Below are 24999 nucleotides of genomic sequence, written 5' to 3' on the forward strand. Positions count from 1 at the left end.
TGATTAAAGAGGTGAATAGCGAAAAGAAACAGGGAAGGGTTAATGGAGGATGATTTCTATTAATAGCAGGGGTGATGATGGGAGTGATGGTCCAATCCTGACAGCTGATGGCACTGTGACCCCTCCATCATGGACACATGTCCTGCGAGCTGGAAGGGTTAACAGTGCTCCATCCAGGACCCTCCTCATCACAGAACTGCAGGTTACTGCTCCACCATGGAGAGGTGGCGGATCCCCTCTCTATCAGGTCACCCTGTCTGTGCGGAGGATGATGAGGGTGATAGCAGGAGTAGGCTCAGGCAGACAAGCAGCGATGGGGAGGAACCACTGACAACCGGCAGCAAATGGTTAATAAGCAATAACACCAATAAAAGCAAAATAAAGAATGCGATAATTGGGATTAAACCACTTAATTATCAGTAAAGCAAAGAATAATATTGGTGCTCGTATTAATCATGTGATTTCAGCTTTGTTATTATTATTATTCCTTTACTGCTGCCATTACTGTCTTATTATAGAGAATAAATAATAACTCAAATAATGAGAAGTAAAGCAGCACAGAATAATAATAATCAGTGACAGTGTCTGCCGCATTGTTCTTCCCTTGTTTAAATAGAACAGCAACTTATGTGTAAAGAAATGTAAAATTAATAACCTTGGATCCATAAGTAAAATCTCAGTGATGTCCTCTATATGTCAGATTATAATCAATGAGAATCTTTCTGATGTCTGGAAAGAAAATGATGATGATGGTATCAGGGGTCAGGAAATGTCCAGAGTCTGATCCTGAATCCCCCCGACAGCCCCCCATATATTAGTACTAGTGATGCCCCCAGCTCTGGAGGGACTACAATTCCCAGCAGCCCCTGACAGAAGGTCAGGAATCGCAGGTGACATGGAGCAATCAATTCTAATCAGAAGTTAAAAATAAGAGCCATTCCTGAACGTTCCACATTCTCTCCGATCTCAGGGTCACAGTCTCCTCACATAGATAGGAAGTGACTGAAAATGAAGAATTGGGGATCCCCATCCCTCACCCACAGGAGATTTATGCTTCATGTCTCCCACGGATTTCTGTCACTTTCAGAGCTGCAATTCTAATGATAAAAATAATGTTTTTCTCCACTGAATCATCAACTTTCACCATCAGCAGAAATAAAAAAAGGAGAGTAAAACTAACAATAATCTTTATCATTATATTAATTATAACAATTGGTTGTTGACCCGAAAATAAAGACCCCAATGAGTAAATCCCTGCTAATCTTGTGGGGGTCTGTGGGAATGTGGCGCAGTAATAGTCGCCCCCCAGAATTAGTGGGGGGCTCTCACTGCAGCTGCGGGGATTCTCTTCTCAGACTTTCCTTTAGTTTCAGCTTCAGAAATAAATAAACATTGTGGAAAATGCTCTCAGATATTTTACAGCTTTTCACATTTTCTGTGGCAAAAGAAAGTAAATAAACCTGATGCGAAAGTGTCAGAGAAAGACCCCAAAACCCGACCACCGACCCCAATACTGAGGAGGGAGGGGGAGCTGCGCAGAGCCCAGGTAAGATACAATGTATCACAGGGGGAATAAAGAGTAAACACTCAGTGTAAACATCCCCGACAACATCCCGACAACACTCCCAGGAATAATGAGAAGGTCCAGAGGCTGCAACCAACAAGGATTTATTCTCAGGCAAAAAAAGGCAAAAGGAGACGACAACAATAAACCACAGAGATAATAATAATAATAATAATAAGAAGAAGAAGAAGAAGAGACACCGAGAACAGAGGAGAGGAGGCACAGAGATAACAATAAGAAGAGACACAGAGAAAACAAGAGAGGAGGCACAGAGATAACAATAAGAAGAGACACAGAGAAAACAGGAGAGGAGGCACAGAGATAATAATAATAAGAGACACTGAGAAGAGAGGAGAGGAGGCACAGAGATAATAAGAAGAGACACTGAGAAAACAGGAGAGGAGGCTCAGAAATAATAAGAGACACCGAGAAAACAGGAGAGGAGGCACAGAGATAATAATAATAAGAGACACTGAAAACATTTGAGAGGAGGCACAGAGATAATAATAAGAAGAGACACTGAGAAAACAGGAGAGGAGGCACAGACATAATAATAAGAGACACAGAGAAAAGAGAGGAGGCACAGAGATAATAAGAAGAGACACTGAGAAAACAGGAGAGGAGGCTCAGAGATAATAATAAGAAGAGACACCGAGAAAACAGGAGAGGAGGCACAGAGATAATAATAAGAGACACAGAGAAAAGAGAGGAGGCACAGAGATAATAAGAAGAGACACTGAGAAAACAGGAGAGGAGGCTCAGAGATAATAATAAGAGACACCGAGAAAACGGGAGAGGAGGCACAGAGATAATAATAATAAGAGACACTGAAAATATTTGAGAGGAGGCACAGAGATAATAATAAGAAGAGACACTGAGAAAACAGGAGAGGAGGCACAGAGATAATAATAAGAGACACAGAGGAGAGGAGGCACAGAGATAATAATAAGAGACACAGAGGAGAGGAGGCACAGAGATAATAATAAGAGACACAGAGGAGAGGAGGCACAGAGATAATAATAAGAAGAGACACCGAGAACAGAGGAGAGGAGGCACAGAGATAATAAGGAGAAGAAGAGACAGAGAAAACAGGAGAGGAGGCTCATCCCAGCAAGAGGAGGACAAAATAAATTATAGACTTATTAGAATCTGTAATAAAACACAACAAGGTCTGCAGGTAATAATAATATACAGGGGAGAAAGTGACCGAACCTCAGCAACAATGTAACAAGGGGGGAATCCAGTGGACGCAACTTTAAATATTAACATAAAGGACTCTGCTGGCAGGAGACCCCCAGGAGTCAGCAGGAGACCCCCAGGAGACAGCGGGAGACCCCCAGATACTACTGACCCTTAGGAACTACTCTGTAAATCGGAAGGAGAACCGGACAAATCTGTCATTTCGCATTTTATTGCAATTTTCATTCCTATTCCCTCCGTTTTCAAGTAATTCTGCGCAGTCTGGATTTCTAGGACTCATTTCACCAGTTTTTCGCTACAGTCTTTTTTTCTGAAGGAGGAACTGCCCTCATGATGAGTGGCCCCTGGGATCATGATGAGTGGCCCCTGGGATCATGATGAGTGGCCCCTGGGATCATGATGAGTGGCCCCTGGGATCATGATGAGTGGCCCCTGGGATCATGTTTGGCCCCTGGGATCATGATGAGTGGCCCCTGGGATCATGATGAGTGGCCCCTGGGATCATGTTTGGCCCCTGGAATGCAGACTGCTCCTAATCACGTCCTGGGGCTGGGGGAGTGGGGTCAGTACTTAGTGCAATCATAGGAGTAGGGGCTGCTGTGGCGGTATATGGAGGGGGTGGCTCTATAGGGGATCTGGCAGCTGGCATTACTGCCCACCTGGTGCTCCCCCAGGGCTGAGCCCTCGATGCCCAGGCGGTGGGAGGTAAACATCTCTCTAACATTGGGGAATGGCTGCTGCTGGGGGGCGAAGCTGTGCCCAGAGAGGTGGCTGAGCTCTGCACTGTGGTTGAGGTACCATGAAGGGGTCTGTCCTGAAGGCCCTCCTTGCTGCTGCTGCTGGTGATGGCCTGAGGTCAGGACACTTTCCTGCGTGGAGTTGAGGCTCATGGAGTTCAGTGGAGACGTCGCCCCGTTGTGGTGGTCGGTGCCAGCCTCGTCCAGTGTGGGGGGCACACACATGTGCCCCGACCTGTCGCTGGTGTACAGGCTCATGGCCCTCATGCTGCACTGGTAGCTGCCAGCAGCGTCCATTGCTTGGGTGCAGGCCTGGCTGTAGATGGAGGGCTGGCTCTGGCCATAGCTGATGGGCAGGGAGGGGACCAGACTTGTTCTGCAGGACACCGGGCTCAGCTCCCCATGAGGAGAGGTCCTGAGGGTCATGATGTTCTCCACGCTGAAGCCCGATAGTCCATTGCTGGAGGGGTGGTGGTGGTCTGGGACGGAGCTCTCTGTGGACACAGATGGGGTGGAGGACATACTCCTGGGGCTGTCCTGCATGGCACTGCCACCATCGGGGCTCATGTTCTCCACCTTGGTGATGACTGGCAGCTCAGGGGACTCACTCTTGATGATGACCTTCTTGAGCTCCTGCTGCCCATCCTTGGGCAGGTCCATGCTGGAGCTCTGTAGTTTGCCCTGCTCCTTGGAGTGCCTGTCCTCCTTGTCTTTGCTGGCATCCTTCTTCTTGAACCTCCTCCTCCTCCTCAGGAAGCTGCCATTCTCGAACATGTTGTAGGAGTCGGGGTCCAGAGTCCAGTAGGAGCCCTTGCCCGGCTTCTTGTCGTCCCGGGGCACCTTGATGAAGCACTCGTTGAGGGACAGGTTGTGCCTGATGGAGTTCTGCCAGCCCTGCTTGTTCTCCCGGTAGAAGGGGAAGCGCTCCATGATGAACTGGTAGATGCCGTTCAGGGTGATCTTCTTCTCGGGGGCGTTCTGGATGGCCATGGTGATCAGGGCGATGTAGCTGTAGGGGGGCTTCACCAAGTCTTTGGGGGCTGAGGGCTGGTGGTAGGGTCCGTAGGGCCTGTTCATGCCCGCTGGGTACTGCTCGTGCCCGGGGTAGACGCCCATTGGGGAGGACATGGTGCCATAGGTGCCAGCTGCCCTGTAGTAGTTCTGCTCACTCAGGTAGGGCACGACCCCCAGAGCATTGTGCTCGGCCACAGAGTAACGAGCCTGCATCATTGGGGCAGGACAGGGGTGCAGCGGTGGGCACCAGGGGCCAGTTGGTCAGGGGGCACAACCAGCTTCTTCCAGGATCCAGCAGGGCACAAGTGGGCACCGGGTTCCGATGGGCAAGGGAGAGAGGACGAGGTCAGCCCAGGACCATCCTCCCGGGGCAGCCACTGCAGGTCCAGTGCGGATCCAGTTGCTCTCTCCTCTCCGGCTGCTCTCTCCTCTCCGGCTGCTCTCTCCTCTCCGGCTGCTCTCTCCTCTCCGGCCTCTCTCTCCGGCTGCTCTCTCCGGCTGCTCTCTCCTCTCCGGCCGCTCTCTCCGGCCGCTCTCTCCGGCTGCTCTCTCCTCTCCGGCCGCTCTCTCCAGCTGCTCTCTCCTCTCCGGCCGCTCTCTCCGGCCGCTCTCTCCTCTCCGGCCGCTCTCTCCGACCGCTCTCTCCGGCTGCTCTCTCCTCTCCGGCCGCTCTCTCCGGCTGCTCTCTCCTCTCCGGCCGCTCTCTCCAGCTGCTCTCTGCTCTCTCCGGCCGCTCTCTCCGGCTGCTCTCTCCTCTCCGGCCGCTCTCTCCGGCCGCTCTCTCCAGCTGCTCTCTGCTCTCTGCTGTCCGGCCGCTCTCTTCTCTCTAATCTCTGCTCCGACTTTTCAGCTCCGCTAAAACTTTCCAAACTTTTTTTTTCTCTGAGGTGAAGCTTTTACTTTCAGAGAGTCACGCCCCCTGCCACAACTTTTAACCAATCAGGACTCGGCTGAGAATCCCAGCAGCAAATCAGCTCCGAGACAAAGTGTCAGGATTTCAGGGTAAAAGTTTTCTAACATTTTTTTTTCTCAATTGTTTCAAATAAAAGATAAAAGTAAAAGATTCAAACATGAAGAAACCAAAATCCAGAAAGTAAACAGAAGTCACTGAGACAATCATTATATCCACAGTATATAATAATCAGATCACCGCACAGGGAGACATTGTATCTACTGTATGTAATATAATAATCAGATCACCGCACAGGGAGACATTGTATCTACTGTATGTAATATAATAATCAGATCACCTCACAGGGAGACATTGTATCTACTGTATGTAATATAATAATCAGATCACCGCACAGGGAGACATTGTATCTACAGTATGTAATATAATAATCAGATCACCTCACAGGGAGACATTGTATCTACTGTATGTAATATAATAATCAGATCACCGCACAGGGAGACATTGTATCTACTGTATGTAATATAATAATCAGATCACCGCACAGGGAGACATTGTATCTACTGTATGTAATATAATAATCAGATTACCGCACAGGGAGACATTGTATCTACAGTATGTAATATAATAATCAGATCACCACACAGGGAGACATTGTATCTACAGTATGTAATATAATAATCAGATCACCGCACAGGGAGACATTGTATCTACAGTATGTAATATAATAATCAGATCACCACACAGGGAGACATTGTATCTACAGTATGTAATATAATAATCAGATCACCGCACAGGGAGACATTGTATCTACAGTATGTAATATAATAATCAGATCACCTCACAGGGAGACATTGTATCTACTGTATGTAATATCATAATCAGATCACCGCACAGGGAGACATTGTATCTACTGTATGTAATATAATAATCAGATCACCTCACAGGGAGACATTGTATCTACTGTATGTAATATAATAATCAGATCACCGCACAGGGAGACATTGTATCTACTGTATGTAATATAATAATCAGATCACCGCACAGGGAGACATTGTATCTACTGTATGTAATATAATAATCAGATTACCGCACAGGGAGACATTGTATCTACAGTATGTAATATAATAATCAGATCACCGCACAGGGAGACATTGTATCTACTGTATGTAATATAATAATCAGATCACCGCACAGGGAAACATTGTATCTACAGTATGTAATATAATAATCAGATTACCGCACAGGGAGACATTGTATCTACAGTATGTAATATAATAATCAGATTACCGCACAGGGAGACATTGTATCTACTGTATGTAATATAATAATCAGATCACCGCACAGGGAAACATTGTATCTACAGTATGTAATATAATAATCAGATTACCGCACAGGGAGACATTGTATCTACTGTATGTAATATAATAATCAGATTACCGCACAGGGAGACATTGTATCTACAGTATGTAATATAATAATCAGATCACCGCACAGGGAGACATTGTATCTACTGTATGTAATATAATAATCAGATCACCGCACAGGGAAACATTGTATCTACAGTATGTAATATAATAATCAGATCACCGCACAGGGAGACATTGTATCTACAATATGTAATATAATAATCAGATCACCTCACAGGGAGACATTGTATCTACTGTATGTAATATAATAATCAGATTACCGCACAGGGAGACATTGTATCTACAGTATGTAATATAATAATCAGATCACCGCACAGGGAGACATTGTATCTACTGTATGTAATATAATAATCAGATTACCGCACAGGGAGACATTGTATCTACAGTATGTAATATAATAATCAGATCACCGCACAGGGAGACATTGTATCTACAGTATGTAATATAATAATCAGATCACCTCACAGGGAGACATTGTATCTACAGTATGTAATATAATAATCAGATCACCGCACAGGGAGACATTGTATCTACAGTATGTAATATAATAATCAGATCACCGCACAGGGAGACATTGTATCTACAATATGTAATATAATAATCAGATCACCTCACAGGGAGACATTGTATCTACTGTATGTAATATAATAATCAGATTACCGCACAGGGAGACATTGTATCTACTGTATGTAATATAATAATCAGATCACCTCACAGGGAGACATTGTATCTACAATATGTAATATAATAATCAGATCACCTCACAGGGAGACATTGTATCTACTGTATGTAATATAATAATCAGATTACCGCACAGGGAGACATTGTATCTACTGTATGTAATATAATAATCAGATCACCGCACAGGGAGACATTGTATCTACAGTATGTAATATAATAATCAGATCACCTCACAGGGAGACATTGTATCTACAATATGTAATATAATAATCAGATCACCTCACAGGGAGACATTGTATCTACTGTATGTAATATAATAATCAGATTACCGCACAGGGAGACATTGTATCTACTGTATGTAATATAATAATCAGATCACCTCACAGGGAGACATTGTATCTACAATATGTAATATAATAATCAGATCACCTCACAGGGAGACATTGTATCTACTGTATGTAATATAATAATCAGATTACCGCACAGGGAGACATTGTATCTACTGTATGTAATATAATAATCAGATCACCGCACAGGGAGACATTGTATCTACTGTATGTAATATAATAATCAGATCACCGCACAGGGAGACATTGTATCTACAGTATGTAATATAATAATCAGATCACCGCACAGGGAGACATTGTATCTACAGTATGTAATATAATAATCAGATCACCGCACAGGGAGACATTGTATCTACAGTATGTAATATAATAATCAGATCACCTCACAGGGAGACATTGTATCTACAGTATGTAATATAATTATCAGATCACCGCACAGGGAGACATTGTATCTACAATATGTAATATAATAATCAGATCACCGCACAGGGAGACATTGTATCTACTGTATGTAATATAATAATCAGATCACCGCACAGGGAGACATTGTATCTACAATATGTAATATAATAATCAGATCACCGCACAGGGAGACATTGTATCTACAGTATGTAATATAATAATCAGATCACCTCACAGGGAGACATTGTATCTACTGTATGTAATATAATAATCAGATCACCGCACAGGGAGACATTGTATCTACAGTATGTAATATAATAATCAGATCACCGCACAGGGAGACATTGTATCTACAATATGTAATATAATAATCAGATCACCGCACAGGGAGACATTGTATCTACTGTATGTAATATAATAATCAGATCACCGCACAGGGAGACATTGTATCTACTGTATGTAATATAATAATCAGATCACCGCACAGGGAGACATTGTATCTACTGTATGTAATATAATAATCAGATCACCGCACAGGGAGACATTGTATCTACAGTATGTAATATAATAATCAGATCACCTCACAGGGAGACATTGTATCTACTGTATGTAATATAATAATCAGATCACCGCACAGGGAGACATTGTATCTACAGTATGTAATATAATAATCAGATCACCTCACAGGGAGACATTGTATCTACTGTATGTAATATAATAATCAGATCACCGCACAGGGAGACATTGTATCTACTGTATGTAATATAATAATCAGATCACCTCACAGGGAGACATTGTATCTACTGTATGTAATATAATAATCAGATCACCTCACAGGGAGACATTGTATCTACAGTATGTAATATAATAATCAGATCACCGCACAGGGAGACATTGTATCTACTGTATGTAATATAATAATCAGATCACCGCACAGGGAGACATTGTATCTACTGTATGTAATATAATAATCAGATCACCTCACAGGGAGACATTGTATCTACAATATGTAATATAATAATCAGATCACCGCACAGGGAGACATTGTATCTACTGTATGTAATATAATAATCAGATCACCGCACAGGGAGACATTGTATCTACAGTATGTAATATAATAATCAGATCACCACACAGGGAGACATTGTATCTACAGTATGTAATATAATAATCAGATCACCGCACAGGGAGACATTGTATCTACTGTATGTAATATAATAATCAGATCACCGCACAGGGAGACATTGTATCTACTGTATGTAATATAATAATCAGATCACCGCACAGGGAGACATTGTATCTACTGTATGTAATATAATAATCAGATCACCGCACAGGGAGACATTGTATCTACTGTATGTAATATAATAATCAGATCACCACACAGGGAGACATTGTATCTACTGTATGTAATATAATAATCAGATCACCTCACAGGGAGACATTGTATCTACTGTATGTAATATAATAATCAGATCACCGCACAGGGAGACATTGTATCTACTGTATGTAATATAATAATCAGATCACCGCACAGGGAGACATTGTATCTACAGTATGTAATATAATAATCAGATCACCGCACAGGGAGACATTGTATCTACAGTATGTAATATAATAATCAGATCACCTCACAGGGAGACATTGTATCTACTGTATGTAATATAATAATCAGATCACCTCACAGGGAGACATTGTATCTACAGTATGTAATATAATAATCAGATCACCGCACAGGGAGACATTGTATCTACTGTATGTAATATAATAATCAGATCACCGCACAGGGAGACATTGTATCTACTGTATGTAATATAATAATCAGATCACCTCACAGGGAGACATTGTATCTACAATATGTAATATAATAATCAGATCACCGCACAGGGAGACATTGTATCTACTGTATGTAATATAATAATCAGATCACCGCACAGGGAGACATTGTATCTACAGTATGTAATATAATAATCAGATCACCGCACAGGGAGACATTGTATCTACTGTATGTAATATAATAATCAGATCACCGCACAGGGAGACATTGTATCTACTGTATGTAATATAATAATCAGATCACCGCACAGGGAGACATTGTATCTACTGTATGTAATATAATAATCAGATCACCGCACAGGGAGACATTGTATCTACTGTATGTAATATAATAATCAGATCACCGCACAGGGAGACATTGTATCTACTGTATGTAATATAATAATCAGATCACCTCACAGGGAGACATTGTATCTACTGTATGTAATATAATAATCAGATCACCGCACAGGGAGACATTGTATCTACTGTATGTAATATAATAATCAGATCACCGCACAGGGAGATATTGTATCTACAGTATGTAATATAATAATCAGATCACCGCACAGGGAGACATTGTATCTACAGTATGTAATATAATAATCAGATCACCGCACAGGGAGACATTGTATCTACTGTATGTAATATAATAATCAGATCACCGCACAGGGAGACATTGTATCTACTGTATGTAATATAATAATCAGATCACCGCACAGGGAGACATTGTATCTACAGTATGTAATATAATAATCAGATCACCGCACAGGGAGACATTGTATCTACAGTATGTAATATAATAATCAGATCACCGCACAGGGAGACATTGTATCTACAGTATGTAATATAATAATCAGATCACCGCACAGGGAGACATTGTATCTACTGTATGTAATATAATAATCAGATCACCGCACAGGGAGACATTGTATCTACTGTATGTAATATAATAATCAGATCACCGCACAGGGAGACATTGTATCTACAGTATGTAATATAATAATCAGATCACCGCACAGGGAGACATTGTATCTACAGTATGTAATATAATAATCAGATCACCGCACAGGGAGACATTGTATCTACAGTATGTAATATAATAATCAGATCACCGCACAGGGAGACATTGTATCTACAGTATGTAATATAATAATCAGATCACCGCACAGGGAGACATTGTATCTACTGTATGTAATATAATAATCAGATCACCGCACAGGGAGACATTGTATCTACTGTATGTAATTTAATAATCAGATCACCGCACAGGGAGACATTGTATCTACTGTATGTAATATAATAATCAGATCACCTCACAGGGAGACATTGTATCTACTGTATGTAATATAATAATCAGATCACCGCACAGGGAGACATTGTATCTACTGTATGTAATATAATAATCAGATCACCGCACAGGGAGACATTGTATCTACTGTATGTAATATAATAATCAGATCACCGCACAGGGAGACATTGTATCTACTGTATGTAATAATCAGATCACCGCACAGGGAGACATTGTATCTACTGTATGTAATATAATAATCAGATCACCGCACAGGGAGACATTGTATCTACTGTATGTAATATAATAATCAGATCACCGCACAGGGAGACATTGTATCTACTGTATGTGATATAATAATCAGATCACCGCACAGGGAGACATTGTATCTACAGTATGTAATATAATAATCAGATCACCGCACAGGGAGACATTGTATCTACAGTATGTGATATAATAATCAGATCACCGCACAGGGAGACATTGTATCTACAGTATGTAATATAATAATCAGATCTCCGCACAGGGAGACATTGTATCTACAGTATGTAATATAATAATCAGATAACCGCACAGGGAGACATTGTATCTACTGTATGTAATATAATAATCAGATCACCGCACAGGGAAACATTGTATCTACAGTATGTAATATAATAATCAGATCACCGCACAGGGAGACATTGTATCTACAGTATGTAATATAATAATCAGATCACCGCACAGGGAGACATTGTATCTACAGTATGTAATATAATAATCAGATCACCGCACAAGGAGACATTGTATCTACAGTATGTAATATAATAATCAGATCACCGCACAGGGAGACATTGTATCTACTGTATGTAATATAATAATCAGATCACCGCACAGGGAGACATTGTATCTACTGTATGTAATATAATAATCAGATCACCGCACAGGGAGACATTGTATCTACAGTATGTAATATAATAATCAGATCACCGCACAGGGAGACATTGTATCTACTGTATGTAATATAATAATCAGATCACCGCACAGGGAGACATTGTATCTACTGTATGTAATATATTAATCAGATCACCGCACAGGGAGACATTGTATCTACTGTACGTAAAATAATAATCAGATCACCGCACAGGGAGACATTGTATCTACAGTATGTAATATAATAATCAGATCACCGCACAGGGAGACATTGTATCTACAGTATGTAATATAATAATCAGATCACCGCACAGGGAGACATTGTATCTACTGTATGTAATATAATAATCAGATCACCGCACAGAGAGACATTGTATCTACAGTATGTAATATAATAATCAGATCACCGCACAGGGAGACATTGTATCTACAGTATGTAATATAATAATCAGATCACCGCACAGGGAGACATTGTATCTACAGCATGTAATATAATAATCAGATCACCGCACAGGGAGACATTGTATCTACTGTATGTAATATAATAATCAGATCACCTCACAGGGAGACATTGTATCTACAGTATGTAATATAATAATCAGATCACCGCACAGGGAGACATTGTATCTACAGTATGTAATATAATAATCAGATCACCGCACAGGGAGACATTGTATCTACAGTATGTAATATAATAATCAGATCACCGCACAGGGAGACATTGTATCTACTGTATGTAATATAATAATCAGATCACCGCACAGGGAGACATTGTATCTACAGTATGTAATATAATAATCAGATCACCGCACAGGGAGACATTGTATCTACAGTATGTAATATAATAATCAGATCACCGCACAGGGAGACATTGTATCTACTGTATGTAATATAATAATCAGATCACCGCACAGGGAGACATTGTATCTACTGTATGTAATATAATAATCAGATCACCGCACAGGGACACATTGTATCTACTGTATGTAATATAATAATCAGATCACCGCACAGGGAGACATTGTATCTACTGTATGTAATATAATAATCAGATCACCGCACAGGGAGACATTGTATCTACTGTATGTAATATAATAATCAGATCTCCGCACAGGGAGACATTGTATCTACTGTATGTAATATAATAATCAGATCACCTCACAGGGAGACGTTGTATCTACTGTATGTAATATAATAATCAGATCACCGCACAGGGAGACATTGTATCTACTGTATGTAATATAATAATCAGATCACCGCACAGGGAGACATTGTATCTACTGTATGTAATATAATAATCAGATCACCGCACAGGGAGACATTGTATCTACTGTATGTAATATAATAATCAGATCACCGCACAGGGAGACATTGTATCTACTGTATGTAATATAATAATCAGATCACCTCACAGGGAGACATTGTATCTACTGTATGTAATATAATAATCAGATCACCTCACAGGGAGACATTGTATCTACTGTATGTAATATAATAATCAGATTACCGCACAGGGAGACATTGTATCTACAGTATGTAATATAATAATCAGATCACCACACAGGGAGACATTGTATCTACAGTATGTAATATAATTATCAGATCACCGCACAGGGAGACATTGTATCTACTGTATGTAATATAATAATCAGATCACCGCACAGGGAGACATTGTATCTACTGTATGTAATATAATAATCAGATCACCGCACAGGGAGACATTGTATCTACAGTATGTAATATAATAATCAGATCACCGCACAGGGAGACATTGTATCTACTGTATGTAATATAATAATCAGATCACCGCACAGGGAGACATTGTATCTACAGTATGTAATATAATTATCAGATCACCGCACAGGGAGACATTGTATCTACTGTATGTAATATAATAATCAGATCACCGCACAGGGAGACATTGTATCTACTGTATGTAATATAATAATCAGATCACCTCACAGGGAGACATTGTATCTACTGTATGTAATATAATAATCAGATCACCGCACAGGGAGACATTGTATCTACTGTATGTAATATAATAATCAGATCACCGCACAGGGAGACATTGTATCTACTGTATGTAATATAATAATCAGATCACCGCACAGGGAGACATTGTATCTACAGTATGTAATATAATAATCAGATCACCGCACAGGGAGACATTGTATCTACTGTATGTAATATAATAATCAGATCACCGCACAGGGAGACATTGTATCTACAGTATGTAATATAATAATCAGATCACCTCACAGGGAGACATTGTATCTACAGTGTGTAATATAATAATCAGATCACCGCACAGGGAGACATTGTATCTACAGTATGTAATATAATAATCAGATCACCTCACAGGGAGACATTGTATCTACAGTGTGTAATATAATAATCAGATCACCGCACAGGGAGACATTGTATCTACAGTATGTAATATAATAATCAGATCACCTCACAGGGAGACATTGTATCTACTGTATGTAATATAATAATCAGATCACCGCACAGGGAGACATTGTATCTACAGTATGTAATATAATAATCAGATCACCTCACAGGGAGACATTGTATCTACAGTGTGTAATATAATAATCAGATCACCGCACAGGGAGACATTGTATCTACTGTATGTAATATAATAATCATTTCACCGCACAGGGAGACATTGTATCTACTGTATGTAATATAATAATCAGATCACCGCACAGGGAGACATTGTTTCTACTGTATGTAATATAATAATCAGATCACCGCACAGGGAGACATTGTATCTACAGTATGTAATATAATAATCAGATCACCTCACAGGGAGACATTGTATCTACTGTATGTAATATAATAATCAGATCACCGCACAGGGAGACATTGTATCTACTGTATGTAATATAATTATCAGATCTCCGCACAGGGAGACATTGTATCTACTGTATGTAATATAATAATCAGATCACCTCACAGGGAGACATTGTATCTACTGTATGTAATATAATAATCAGATCACCGCACAGGGAGACATTGTATCTACTGTATGTAATATAATAATCAGATCACCGCACAGGGAGACATTGTATCTACTGTATGTAATATAATAATCAGATCACCGCACAGGGAGACATTGTATCTACTGTATGTAATATAATAATCAGATCACCACACAGGGAGACATTGTATCTACTGTATGTAATATAATAATCAGATCACCGCACAGGGAGACATTGTATCTACTGTATGTAATATAATAATCAGATCACCGCACAGGGAGACATTGTATCTACTGTATGTAATATAATAATCAGATCACCGCACAGGGAGACATTGTATCTACTGTATGTAATATAATTATCAGATCTCCGCACAGGGAGACATTGTATCTACTGTATGTAATATAATAATCAGATCACCGCACAGGGAGACATTGTATCTACAGTATGTAATATAATAATCAGATCACCGCACAGGGAGACATTGTATCTACAGTATGTAATATAATAATCAGATCACCGCACAGGGAGACATTGTATCTACTGTATGTAATATAATAATCAGATCACCTCACAGGGAGACATTGTATCTACAGTATGTAATATAATAATCAGATCACCGCACAGGGAGACATTGTATCTACTGTATGTAATATAATAATCAGATCACCGCACAGGGAGACATTGTATCTACAGTATGTAATATAATAATCAGATCACCGCACAGGGAGACATTGTATCTACTGTATGTAATATAATAATCAGATCACCGCACAGGGAGACATTGTATCTACTGTATCTAATATAATAATCAGATCACCGCACAGGGAAACATTGTATCTACAGTATGTAATATAATAATCAGATCACCGCACAGGGAGACATTGTATCTACAGTATGTAATATAATAATCAGATCACCGCACAGGGAGACATTGTATCTACTGTATGTAATATAATAATCAGATCACCTCACAGGGAGACATTGTATCTACAGTATGTAATATAATAATCAGATCACCGCACAGGGAGACATTGTATCTACAGTATGTAATATAATAATCAGATCACCTCACAGGGAGACATTGTATCTACTGTATGTAATATAATAATCAGATCACCGCACAGGGAGACATTGTATCTACTGTATGTAATATAATAATCAGATCACCGCACAGGGAGACATTGTATCTACAGTATGTAATATAATAATCAGATCACCGCACAGGTAGACATTGTATCTACAGTATGTAATATAATAATCAGATCACCGCACAGGGAGACATTGTATCTACTGTATGTAATATAATAATCAGATCACCGCACAGGGAGACATTGTATCTACAGTATGTAATATAATAATCAGATCACCGCACAGGGAGACATTGTATCTACTGTATGTAATATAATAATCAGATCACCTCACAGGGAGACATTGTATCTAACTGTATGTAATATAATAATCAGATCACCGCACAGGGAGACATTGTATCTACTGTATGTAATATAATAATCAGATCACCTCACAGGGAGACATTGTATCTACTGTATGTAATATAATAATCAGATCACCTCACAGGGAGACATTGTATCTACTGTATGTAATATAATAATCAGATCACCGCACAGGGAGACATTGTATCTACAGTATGTAATATAATAATCAGATCACCGCACAGGTAGACATTGTATCTACTGTATGTAATATAATAATCAGATCACCGCACAGGGAAACATTGTATCTACAGTATGTAATATAATAATCAGATCACCGCACAGGGAGACATTGTATCTACTGTATGTAATATAATAATCAGATCACCGCACAGGGAGACATTGTATCTACTGTATGTAATATAATAATCAGATCACCTCACAGGGAGACATTGTATCTACAGTATGTAATATAATAATCAGATCACCGCACAGGGAGACATTGTATCTACTGTATGTAATATAATAATCAGATCACCGCACAGGGAGACATTGTATCTACTGTATGTAATATAATAATCAGATCACCGCACAGGGAGATATTGTATCTACAGTATGTAATATAATAATCAGATCACCGCACAGGGAGACATTGTATCTACTGTATGTAATATAATAATCAGATCACCGCACAGGGAAACATTGTATCTACAGTACTTAAACTAATAATCAGATCACCGCACAGGGAGACATTGTATCTACTGTATGTAATATAATAATCATATCACCGCACAGGGAGACATTGTATCTACTGTACGTAAAATAAAAATCAGATCACCGCACAGGGAGATATTGTATCTACAGTATGTAATATAATAATCAGATCACCGCACAGGGAAACATTGTATCTACAGTATGTAATATAATAATCAGATCACCGCACAGGGAGACATTGTATCTACTGTATGTAATATAATAATCAGATCACCGCACAGGGAAACATTGTATCTACTGTATGTAATATAATAATCAGATCACCGCACAGGGAGACATTGTATCTACTGTATGTAATATAATAATCAGATCACCGCACAGGGAGACATTGTATCTACTGTACGTAAAATAATAATCAGATCACCGCACTAGGAGATATTGTATCTACAGTATGTAATATAATAATCAGATCACCGCACAGGGAAACATTGTATCTACAGTATGTAATATAATAATCAGATCACCGCACAGGGAGACATTGTATCTACAGTATGTAATATAATAATCAGATCACCGCACAGGGAGACATTGTATCTACTGTATGTAATATAATAATCAGATCACCGCACAGGGAGACATTGTATCTACTGTATCTAATATAATAATCAGATCACCGCACAATGAGACATTGTATCTACAGTATGTAATATAATAATCAGATCACCGCACAGGGAGACATTGTATCTACAGTATGTAATATAATAATCAGATCACCGCACAGGGAGACATTGTATCTACAGTATGTAATATAATAATCAGATCACCGCACAGGGAGACATTGTATCTACAGTATGTAATATAATAATCAGATCACCGCACAGGGAGACATTGTATCTACTGTATGTAATATAATAATCAGATCACCGCACAGGGAAACATTGTATCTACAGTATGTAATATAATAATCAGATCACCGCACAGGGAGACATTGTATCTACTGTATGTAATATAATAATCAGATCACCGCACTAGGAGATATTGTATCTAAAGTATGTAATATAATAATCAGATCACCGCACAGGGAGACATTGTATCTACTGTATGTAATATAATAATCAGATCACCGCACAGGGAAACATTGTATCTACAGTATGTAATATAATAATCAGATCACCGCACAGGGAGACATTGTATCTACTGTATGTAATATAATAATCAGATCACCGCACAGGGAGACATTGTATCTACAGTATGTAATATAATAATCAGATCACCGCACAGGGAGACATTGTATCTACTGTATGTAATATAATAATCAGATCACCGCACTAGGAGATATTGTATCTAAAGTATGTAATATAATAATCAGATCACCGCACAGGGAAACATTGTATCTACTGTATGTAATATAATAATCAGATCACCGCACAGGGAGACATTGTATCTACTGTATGTAATATAATAATCAGATCACCGCACAGGGAGACATTGTATCTACTGTATGTAATATAATAATCAGATCACCGCACAGGGAGACATTGTATCTACAGTATGTAATATAATAATCAGATCACCGCACAGGGAGACATTGTATCTACAGTATGTAATATAATAATCAGATCACCGCACAGGGAGACATTGTATCTACTGTATGTAATATAATAATCAGATCACCGCACAGGGAGACATTGTATCTACTGTATCTAATATAATAATCAGATCACCGCACAGGGAGACATTGTATCTACTGTATGTAATATAATAATCAGATCACCGCACTAGGAGATATTGTATCTAAAGTATGTAATATAATAATCAGATCACCGCACAGGGAGACATTGTATCTACTGTATGTAATATAATAATCAGATCACCGCACAGGGAGACATTGTATCTACAGTATGTAATATAATAATCAGATCACCGCACAGGGAGACATTGTATCTTCTGTATGTAATATAATAATCAGATTACCGCACAGGGAGACATTGTATCTACTGTATATAATATAATAATCAGATCACCGCACAGGGAGACATTGTATCTACAGTATGTAATATAATAATCAGATCACCTCACAGGGAGACATTGTATCTACTGTATGTAATATAATAATCAGATCACCGCACAGGGAGACATTGTATCTACTGTATGTAATATAATAATCAGATCACCTCACAGGGAGACATTGTATCTACTGTATGTAATATAATAATCAGATCACCGCACAGGGAGACATTGTATCTACAGTATGTAATATAATAATCAGATCACCGCACAGGGAGACATTGTATCTACAGTATGTAATATAATAATCAGATCACCGCAGAGGGAGACATTATATCTACTGTATGTAATATAATAATCAGATCACCGCACAGGGAGACATTGTATCTACAGTATGTAATATAATAATCAGATCACCGCACAGGGAGACATTGTATCTACTGTATGTAATATAATAATCAGATCACCTCACAGGGAGACATTGTATCTACTGTATGTAATATAATAATCAGATCACCGCACAGGGAGACATTGTATCTACAGTATGTAATGTAATAATCAGATCACCGCACAGGGAGACATTGTATCTACAGTATGTAATATAATAATCAGATCACCGCACAGGTAGACATTGTATCTACTGTATGTAATATAATAATCAGATCACCTCACAGGGAGACATTGTATCTACTGTACGTAAAATAATAATCAGATCACCGCACAGGGAGACATTGTATCTACTGTATGTAATATAATAATCAGATCACCGCACAGGGAGACATTGTATCTACAGTATGTAATATAATAATCAGATCACCGCACAGGGAGACATTGTATCTACTGTATGTAATATAATAATCAGATCACCGCACAGGGAAACATTGTATCTACAGTATGTAATATAATAATCAGATCACCGCACAGGGAGACATTGTATCTACTGTATGTAATATAATAATCAGATCACCGCACAGGGAGACATTGTATCTACAGTATGTAATATAATAATCAGATCACCGCACAGGGAGACATTGTATCTACTGTATGTAATATAATAATCAGATCACCGCACAGGGAGACATTGTATCTACAGTATGTAATATAATAATCAGATCACCGCACAGGGAGACATTGTATCTACAGTATGTAATATAATAATCAGATCACCGCACAGGTAGACATTGTATCTACAGTATGTAATATAATAATCAGATCACCGCACAGGGAGACATTGTATCTACTGTATGTAATATAATAATCAGATCACCGCACAGGGAGACATTGTATCTACTGTATGTAATATAATAATCAGATCACCGCACAGGGAGACATTGTATCTACAGTATGTAATATAATAATCAGATCACCGCACAGGGAGACATTGTATCTACAGTATGTAATATAATAATCAGATCACCGCACAGGGAGACATTGTATCTACAGTATGTAATATAATAATCAGATCACCGCACAGGGAGACATTGTATCTACTGTATGTAATATAATAATCAGATCACCGCACAGGGAGACATTGTATCTACTGTATGTAATATAATAATCAGATCACCGCACAGGGAGACATTGTATCTACAGTATGTAATATAATAATCAGATCACCGCACAGGGAGACATTGTATCTACTGTATATAATATAATAATCAGATCACCGCACAGGGAGACATTGTATCTACTGTATGTAATATAATAATCAGATCACCGCACAGGGAGACATTGTATCTACAGTATGTAATATAATAATCAGATCACCACACAGGGAAACATTGTATCTACTGTATGTAATATAATAATCAGATCACCGCACAGGGAGACATTGTATCTACTGTATGTAATATAATAATCAGATCACCGCACAGGGAGACATTGTATCTACAGTATGTAATATAATAATCAGATCACCGCACAGGGAGACATTGTATCTACTGTATGTAATATAATAATCAGATCACCGCACACGGAGACATTGTATCTACTGTATGTAATATAATAATCAGATCACCGCACAGGGAGACATTGTATCTACTGTATGTAATATAATAATCAGATCACCGCACAGGGAGACATTGTATCTACAGTATGTAATATAATAATCAGATCACCGCACAGGGAGACATTGTATCTACAGTATGTAATATAATAATCAGATCACCGCACAGGGAGACATTGTATCTACTGTATGTAATATAATAATCAGATCACCGCACAGGGAGACATTGTATCTACTGTATGTAATATAATAATCAGATCACCGCACAGGGAGACATTGTATCTACAGTATGTAATATAATAATCAGATCACCGCACAGGGAGACATTGTATCTACTGTATGTAATATAATAATCAGATCACCGCACAGGGAGACATTGTATCTACTGTATATAATATAATAATCAGATCACCGCACAGGGAGACATTGTATCTACTGTATGTAATATAATAATCAGATCACCGCACAGGGAGACATTGTATCTACAGTATGTAATATAATAATCAGATCACCGCACAGGGAGACATTGTATCTACTGTATGTAATATAATAATCATATCACCGCACAGGGAGACATTGTATCTACAGTATGTAATATAATAATCAGATCACCACACAGGGAAACATTGTATCTACAGTATGTAATATAATAATCAGATCACCGCACAGGGAGACATTGTATCTACTGTATGTAATATAATAATCAGATCACCGCACAGGGAGACATTGTATCTACTGTATGTAATATAATAATCAGATCACCGCACAGGGAGACATTGTATCTACTGTATGTAATATAATAATCAGATCACCGCACAGGGAGACATTGTATCTACTGTATGTAATATAATAATCAGATCACCGCACAGGGAGACATTGTATCTACAGTATGTAATATAATAATCAGATCACCACACAGGGAGACATTGTATCTACTGTATGTAATATAATAATCAGATCACCACACAGGGAGACATTGTATCTACAGTATGTAATATAATAATCAGATCACCGCACAGGGAGACATTGTATCTACTGTATATAATATAATAATCAGATCACCGCACAGGGAGACATTGTATCTACTGTATGTAATATAATAATCAGATCACCGCACAGGGAGACATTGTATCTACAGTATGTAATATAATAATCAGATCACCACACAGGGAAACATTGTATCTACAGTATGTAATATAATAATCAGATCACCACACAGGGAAACATTGTATCTACTGTATGTAATATAATAATCAGATCACTGCACAGGGAGACATTGTATCTACTGTATATAATATAATAATCAGATCACCGCACAGGGAGACATTGTATCTACAGTATGTAATATAATAATCAGATCACCGCACAGGGAGACATTGTATCTACATTGTGTAATATAATAATCAGATCACCACACAGGGAGACATTGTATCTACTGTATGTAATATAATAATCAGATCACCGCACAGGGAGACATTGTATCTACTGTATGTAATATAATAATCAGATCACCGCACAGGGAAACATTGTATCTACTGTATGTAATATAATAATCAGATCACCGCACAGGGAGACATTGTATCTACAGTATGTAATATAATAATCAGATCACCGCACAGGGAGACATTGTATCTACAGTATGTAATATAATAATCAGATCACCACACAGGGAGACATTGTATCTACTGTATGTAATATAATAATCAGATCACCACACAGGGAGACATTGTATCTACTGTATGTAATATAATAATCAGATCACCGCACAGGGAGACATTGTATCTACAGTATGTAATATAATAATCAATAATCATATCACCGCACAGGGAGACATTGTATCTACTGTATGTAATATAATAATCAGATCACCACACAGGGAGACATTGTATCTACTGTATGTAATATAATAATCAGATCACCTCACAGGGAGACATTGTATCTACAGTATGTAATATAATAATCAGATCACCGCACAGGGAGACATTGTATCTACAGTATGTGATATAATAATCAGATCACCTCACAGGGAGACATTGTATCTACAGTATGTAATATAATAATCAGATCACCTCACAGGGAGACATTGTATCTACTGTATGTAATATAATAATCAGATCACCTCACAGGGAGACATTGTATCTACAGTATGTAATATAATAATCAGATCACCGCACAGGGAGACATTGTATCTACTGTATGTAATATAATAATCAGATCACCTCACAGGGAGACATTGTATCTACTGTATGTAATATAATAATCAGATCACCGCACAGGGAGACATTGTATCTACTGTATGTAATATAATAATCAGATCACCTCACAGGGAGACATTGTATCTACAGTATGTAATATAATAATCAGATCACCGCACAGGGAGACATTGTATCTACAGTATGTGATATAATAATCAGATCACCTCACAGGGAGACATTGTATCTACAGTATGTAATATAATAATCAGATCACCTCACAGGGAGACATTGTATCTACTGTATGTAATATAATAATCAGATCACCTCACAGGGAGACATTGTATCTACAGTATGTAATATAATAATCAGATCACCTCACAGGGAGACATTGTATCTACTGTATGTAATATAATAATCAGATCACCTCACAGGGAGACATTGTATCTACTGTATGTAATATAATAATCAGATCACCGCACAGGGAGACATTGTATCTACTGTATGTAATATAATAATCAGATCACCGCACAGGGAGACATTGTATCTACAATATGTAATATAATAATCAGATCACCGCACACGGAGACATTGTATCTACAGTATGTAATATAATAATCAGATCACCGCACACGGAGACATTGTATCTACAGTATGTAATATAATAATCAGATCACCGCACAGGGAGACATTGTATCTACAGTATGTAATATAATAATCAGATCACCGCACAGGGAGACATTGTATCTACAGTATGTAATATAATTATCAGATCACCGCACAGGGAAACATTGTATCTACTGTATGTAATATAATAATCAGATCACTGCACAGGGAGACATTGTATCTACAGTATGTAATATAATAATCAGATCACCGCACAGGGAAACATTGTATCTACTGTATGTAATATAATAATCAGATCACCTCACAGGGAGACATTGTATCTACAGTATGTAATATAATAATCAGATCACCTCACAGGGAGACATTGTATCTACTGTATGTAATATAATAATCAGATCACCGCACAGGGAGACATTGTATCTACTGTATGTAATATAATAATCAGATCACCGCACAGGGAGACATTGTATCTACAATATGTAATATAATAATCAGATCACCGCACACGGAGACATTGTATCTACAGTATGTAATATAATAATCAGATCACCGCACACGGAGACATTGTATCTACAGTATGTAATATAATAATCAGATCACCGCACAGGGAGACATTGTATCTACAGTATGTAATATAATAATCAGATCACCGCACAGGGAGACATTGTATCTACAGTATGTAATATAATAATCAGATCACCGCACAGGGAAACATTGTATCTACTGTATGT

At 38.6% G+C, this 24999-nt stretch overlaps 2 protein-coding genes across 4 annotated transcripts in view; one reads left to right on the forward strand and one right to left on the reverse strand.

The window, feature by feature from the left end:
- Positions 1–24999, forward strand: part of MTHFSD (methenyltetrahydrofolate synthetase domain containing) — a 176889-nt gene that overhangs the window by 111441 nt on the left and 40449 nt on the right. The window lies entirely within an intron of this gene.
- FOXC2 (forkhead box C2) lies at positions 1648–5374 on the reverse strand. The gene has a single exon (XM_073554877.1). It carries the CDS (start codon positions 4729–4731, stop codon positions 3328–3330), a length of 1404 nt encoding a protein of 467 aa, XP_073410978.1. The 5' UTR covers positions 4732–5374; the 3' UTR covers positions 1648–3327.

The sequence above is a fragment of the Dendrobates tinctorius genome, unplaced genomic scaffold, assembly GCF_039654945.1.
Source record: "Dendrobates tinctorius isolate UK_male_01 unplaced genomic scaffold, ASM3965494v1 ptg000214l, whole genome shotgun sequence".
Taxonomy (NCBI): Eukaryota; Metazoa; Chordata; class Amphibia; order Anura; family Dendrobatidae; genus Dendrobates; species Dendrobates tinctorius.